This window comes from Vicia villosa, unplaced genomic scaffold (assembly GCF_029867415.1).
Source record: "Vicia villosa cultivar HV-30 ecotype Madison, WI unplaced genomic scaffold, Vvil1.0 ctg.000938F_1_1, whole genome shotgun sequence".
NCBI classification, from domain to species: domain Eukaryota; kingdom Viridiplantae; phylum Streptophyta; class Magnoliopsida; order Fabales; family Fabaceae; genus Vicia; species Vicia villosa.
The window spans coordinates 385,926-392,075 of NW_026705420.1; the positions used below are offsets into that span (position 1 = coordinate 385,926).

Sequence of the window (6,150 nt, forward strand, 5' to 3'; positions counted from 1 at the left end):
AAATCAATGGTTCTGATTTAAAATATATATATATATATATATATATATATATATATATATATATATATATATATATATATATATATATATATATATATATATATATATATATATATATATATATATATATATATATATATATATATATATATATATATATATATATATATATATATATATATATATATATATACTTCAACTTTGCAGTCTCACATAACTAAACTAGAAGTTAGAGCTAGAAAATCGGCTTTCTTAGGCTACAAGTCAGACCTCAAAGCTATGTTCTTCTTGACCCCCCCACTTAAAAGAAATATTCATTTCAATCAACATAAACACCAAGGCTTGAAATACAAATCAAAATTCATGAATAAGTGCACAATGATTTTGGCTTTTTGGTACAATTTTAATAGGCTGAATAAAAGAAAAACACCAAAAAAGAGTAGCATTTATTCATAGAGAGCATGCTCAGATTACAGACAGAGAAAAATTCTTATATGTATGCATCTTGTTCGCTAATGCAGGAATTTCAAGGCCAATTCTTATCCCATGGCAAACTTCTGAGTCCAGCTTCTAGCAGTAGACTCATACTTGACTCTGTCGGTTTTGCACATATGAGCAACTTCAGGCACAAGAGGGTCGTCGGGATTTGGATCTGTTAGCAGAGAACATATAGAGAGCAGCACCTGTATTGTATCATCATGTATTTTAACAGTCAGTCAACATTTTTTTTATAAAACATAAGGAAACTCGTGAAATCAATGAAGAACGGTTCGCAATAACAAGACCTTGGATATTGTGAGAGCAGGACTCCATTGTTCTTTGAGTATGTCAAGGCAAATATTTCCGTTGCTGTTAATGTTTGGATGAAATACCTTTGTCCTGAATGCAACCTGCAAAGTCATTTTTTATAAAAACCATCAATTAGATTGACCATCAAGATTTCATATCGCGGTTATGGCCGAGCCATGATCCTTATTAAAGAAAGCAGTGTCACAGTGTTTTAAGAGCTTTTTGTTGTATACCTTGGGAGGTTTGAAGGGATAATCAGGAGGAAAATGAATGGTAACAAGGAAAACACCACCAGCATAAGGACTATCATTTGGACCGATGATGGTTGCTTGCCAATGAAACATGTCCTCGCCGACAGGACCTGAAACTCATCATAAAAACCAACACATCACACAACACAGTTATTGCTAAATAAACCAATTCAAGTTTCATTCGATCTCTTTACCTGCACTGCATGAAGTTGGTGGATCTCTCTGCAAGTCCTTGAGCTCTTTTACTATTCTCTTGGAAGCCATATTCTTCAACTGGTTGGTTCTCTTCTCAGTGCTATGGATTGGAGATTACTAGCATAATATAAGAAACAAATCAGGTTGCATGTATATTTAACGAAGCGATATAGTCGGTGTTGTAGAAGAGATATTGATAGGAATCAATGCAAGAGCTCCATTTGTTGAATTTTTTTACCAATGGAAGTGGGAACAGTATATATTCCTTTCAAGAAAAGGAAGATAAGATTTTAAGAATAAAGGATGTTTGCCATATTACTTTGTATTTTTGCCGCTTTCAACTAACATATAATTGCTTGGCCTACCCACTAGGATTGAACTAGTGGTGACAAGTTTGAATAATTTTTGAGGTTCTGAATTCAAACATGGCTGTCCATCCACACAAAATTATTCCATAGGTATTATATATCAAAGCTAAATGCTGAATCTACCAAAAGTTGATGCTTATTAATTATAGTTTGGTTTTCCTTTGTTAATTGTATTGATGCCAAAACTAGATACTCAGTTATTGGATGCCTAATGAAATCTAAACCACCCAAAAAGAAGAAATGAGATCCCCAATTTGCTAGTTGACTCCATCAGACCACAAGTTCAGTATCTGATAAAGTTGCAAGAACTAAAATAATGCTTTAATTTTGTCCTTTCTATTCTTTAGAATAATGAGTAATCTAGTGCATGCGTGAAGTTCTTGACATCCTGTTTTTGAAGGCTATATGTTGGTTAGTGCAGTTGTTGACATTCTGTGTTGGTTAGCCACGGTTCAATCGTGACAAAACAACTAGAGACCCTATTTAACCATTGTTTAACTGTGATGAATCTATAATGTGCAATCATGTGCAGATGTCATAAAGTTTTATGGTAAAGTTAACAGAGCCATCTGAACTTTGGATTAGAAATTCGAACTTCAAGTCACTTGAAAACAAATGGAAGAATGAATGAATGAACAAACCAAACTATATTCAGGCTGTTAAACAGCTAACATAATTAATTACATATACTTAGTTCACATCCAAAGCCACATATGCAAACACTTCCTAGATTAGTTTACAATGTGAGTAAAACCCATGTCCTAAAATGGAGATGGATATTTAACAATCAATACAATAGGTAAACATCCCAGAGAAACACAAGAGTTTGTACACACCAAACATGTCGAAATTATGACTTTAAATATTATATCCTTCAGCCAGAGACAAATAGCTTGATGCTTTATAAGAAAACCTTATCATCGTGGTCAATTGAACGTGACGAATTCCTCCATCTAGGTTGAAAATAGTGTAAGATATAGAATCAGAAATGGCAAACACTACCAGGAAACGGCTACTGTCATGTCATCCTCCATGAACTACAATATGAAGAATTGAAGATCACAAAATAGAACAGGCTTTATGCCCCTTTCTCTTAGGTTTCTTTTGTTTTGGCGGCTGTAGAACTACTTTGATGGCCGCGTCGAAAACAGCCTTCACATTCTGTATTCAGAGAGATTATTGATTAGGTCATGATATAAAATAAACTCGAGAACTTTCAAGATTCAAATAACATATATGTACCTTTTGTGTTTTGGAACTACATTCTATGTAAACTGGAGCACCGATAAGTTTTCTGAGTTCCTCGCCCTTCAGAAAAGATAGAAAATCAAATCAGACCAATGACCTATCAAGTAAGTTGATGCCCTGTTATGAGCAAGCAAAGGCTAAAAGTCCAAACCAATGAAGCACGGACATGATGAGCGTCGGATACAATACATATCTGATACGGCGATATGTTACTAATGTATTAATATAGGATACGAACATTCAAGACTCGGTATACCATATCTACAACGTTCCTTCCTTCTTCAACACTTTCCTTTATAAATAATATTAATAATTCATAAAAGAAAATAATAACTAATCTAAATTAAATTTCAAATATGGGTAATTGATACTGAATTATGGGGAATAAAACCAATCTTGAAAAATGACAACTATCAAGAAAAAAATTAAATAGGGTATTAAAGAGAATGATCACTAAACAGTGAGTGAATGATCATTAAAATGAAAAAAAGTCTAATAAAAATGAAGAGTCCCGTATTCAAAGCGTGTCAGAGTCGTATCTCCGCCATATGAGAATTATTTATTTATTTTTTTAAGTAAATATATTCTTATACTCCTTCGATATGTATCGGCGCCATATCGTTGCGTATCGGCGTACCAGATACGATTCAGCTGAGATTTTGACGTATCAGTGCTTCATTGGAGAGAAGAATTAAATAGAAACAAAGCAAAATCAAAAGCAATAACAAGAAAAAATACAAAAAGTATTAGCAAATAGCAAGTACCTGTGCTGTGGTGATTGGCGCAGCACCAGGATGGTCTTGAAAGAACTGGTTGTCATCTCGAAGATCTACAAGACATGGATTCAGAAGCCATTAAATACCCAACGAACAAATCATGACAGCTTTATAACGGAACCATCAAATACATACGTTCAGTTTAAGTTAAACCCTATACGTAAGAGGAATCACATTCCAAAAGCAACCGTGAAAACTATCAACAAAAAATTTTCAGAACAGAAGCAGCTCATTTGTTACAGAATATTAGCAAACGAGATTTTGACTAGTTATGAAGTTAAGGACTTATTATTTCAAGCACTGACTTTACCAAAGTAACTATGTACTAATAGCTTGCATTCTTCACTCATTTTAAACTTCTTAAACAGACACTATACTTCCTTTTATCAGTAACACTTGTGCAAGAACGAAAATAGCCACAATATACTTGCCTTTTAGTTTTCCGGGAAGTTAAACATCAAACAAAGAAGAAAAATTACAAAGGCTGTTGTATGACTTAGATGAAAACTTAAGAAGATAATATTTCCCAAAATTCTTGGTTAACTATTCTAGACCAGTTGTTAGTTTAAGTCGTGATTGAGGTAAGCATGAATCACAACTCACAAGCCAAGCCATCAAGGGCAAGATATAACTGCAGTAGCTCCAGGTTCAAGAATTTAAGTAAGCACCTCTAGTTTAAGGATAGGTTTAACTTTAACCACATTTAAACAATGAAATGAGTTAAATGAAGCTATTAGTTTGGTCATTAAACGAAGAAACTTCACAGAATCACAGAACTGCTTATTATGCTTCTCTTCCATAAAAGGAGCACATCAAACGTGTAAACATATTTAGAGAATGAAATGAAGAAGTGCGAGTCTAACCAAGTTTCGTTCCAACGAGAATAATTGGAACACCAGGAGCATAATGCCTCAACTCAGGAATCCACTACAAAAACGGAAAGAGGAAATTAGTCCAAATTAGAAGGGGACAAAATAGAAATAAAACCGAATAATATCGAGCTTACTTTCTTGGCAATATTCTCATAGCTAGCTCTACTTATGAGAGAAAATGCAAGCAGGAAAACATCAGCTCCACGGTAGCTTAAGGGTCTTAATCTATTGTAATCTTCTTGACCTGTTTCATAAGTTGAAAAATTTATAACAATCACTATCCAGTTCTAAAAATAATCGACGAAAGAGGTAAATATATCTATAGATATAATCATGATAAGAAACGTACCAGCAGTATCCCACAACCCCAAATTTATAGTGCTCCCATCCACAACTACATTTGCACTGAAATTGTCAAAGACAGTGGGCACATAGTCCTGTTTCCAATGGATAAAAAAGAAACAAAAAATGTCACAATTATAGATTAATACATCCAAAATCATCCTCACCTATTAGTCAATCTAGAAGTCAAAAACAGTCATATTTTTGAAGATTATCACATCAATCCAAAAACAAACCAAAAAAGGATCAGAATCAACAGAAATGCATCATCAGAGAATCAAAATCAACATTAAAGATTCAATCAAAAATATTTCCCCTTTCCTCTTTCAAGTTCCACCCAACACATTAAAGATCGCAAATTTCTTCTATTTTGAAAAAAAACACATCATCAGCAACTCCAAATCAAAGCTTCAGACAGACGATCAATCAAGAAAACTCAGGAACAAAAATAAAAACAAACCCATTTCGTATTTTACTCTTAATTTCAAAACCCATCAACATAGAACTAGAAAGAAGCATAAAAATCAAACCTTTCTTTCTACTTTCTTCTGATCACAATATTGTTACAGAAGAGGAAAGAAGAAGCACTAACCGTGGGGAAAGTGTTGCTGGTATAGGAGATAAGCAAACAAGTCTTGCCAACGGCTCCATCGCCTACAGTGACACACTTTATGAATCTGGAACCACTCATTTCGGAAATCGATTCAAGTTTGTTGTGTGTATAAACCCTAATTATTCATGTGGCAATGTTGTAGTATTTTGAAGTTGAGAAGAAGAAGAAGAAGAAGAAGAAGAAAGGTGAGAGGGTTAGAGAAAAAGAAGTCAAATTGAATTTTTTGGAAGGTGATTCTTGTTGTTGTAGAGCCAGCTTTTGCCAGCTAGATATTGTTTATTATGATTCAATTTTCTTTTTCTTTTTTTGGTTCAATTGTCTTACTCTATCTAGACAAAATATCAAACAGTATCCAAAATTTGTGCACAAATATCATATTTGTTAGTATTAAAAAATAGATTTTACGAGCTTACTTACCAAATTTTAACTTCTAGTAATAACTAAAAAGCATCATATACTGACTTAAGCGTTGGAGTGTTAATTTTGTAAGTCTTTTTAATCCACCGCATTGAAATTTACGATTTGACGTCACTCTCGTTTTTCTTCTCATTTTTTATTCCAGAACAGAACAGTGGCGCTGAATATGAGAATCGACTATTGATTCATATAATTACAATGAATTCACACTCATCCTTCAACTTTCACATTCATTCCTTATTAGTCAAACATGAGAATCTATTGCATTTTGATTCGATT

At 33.4% G+C, this 6,150-nt stretch overlaps 2 protein-coding genes across 2 annotated transcripts; both read right to left on the reverse strand.

Annotated features, from left to right (window-relative positions):
• Positions 1-342: 342 nt before the first annotated feature.
• On the reverse strand, positions 343-1,487 carry LOC131632378 (ubiquitin-conjugating enzyme E2 28-like). Its single transcript, XM_058903129.1, has 4 exons — positions 1,235-1,487; positions 1,023-1,150; positions 786-890; positions 343-683 (listed from the first exon to the last, which is right to left on the reverse strand). Exons 1-4 carry the CDS (start codon positions 1,302-1,304, stop codon positions 540-542), a joined length of 447 nt encoding a protein of 148 aa, XP_058759112.1. The 5' UTR covers positions 1,305-1,487; the 3' UTR covers positions 343-539.
• A 744-nt stretch (positions 1,488-2,231) lies between these two features.
• LOC131632377 (rac-like GTP-binding protein RAC1) lies at positions 2,232-5,709 on the reverse strand. Its single transcript, XM_058903128.1, has 7 exons — positions 5,434-5,709; positions 4,849-4,936; positions 4,634-4,743; positions 4,491-4,554; positions 3,616-3,680; positions 2,846-2,911; positions 2,232-2,764 (listed from the first exon to the last, which is right to left on the reverse strand). Exons 1-7 carry the CDS (start codon positions 5,530-5,532, stop codon positions 2,663-2,665), a joined length of 594 nt encoding a protein of 197 aa, XP_058759111.1. The 5' UTR covers positions 5,533-5,709; the 3' UTR covers positions 2,232-2,662.
• Positions 5,710-6,150: the final 441 nt, after the last annotated feature.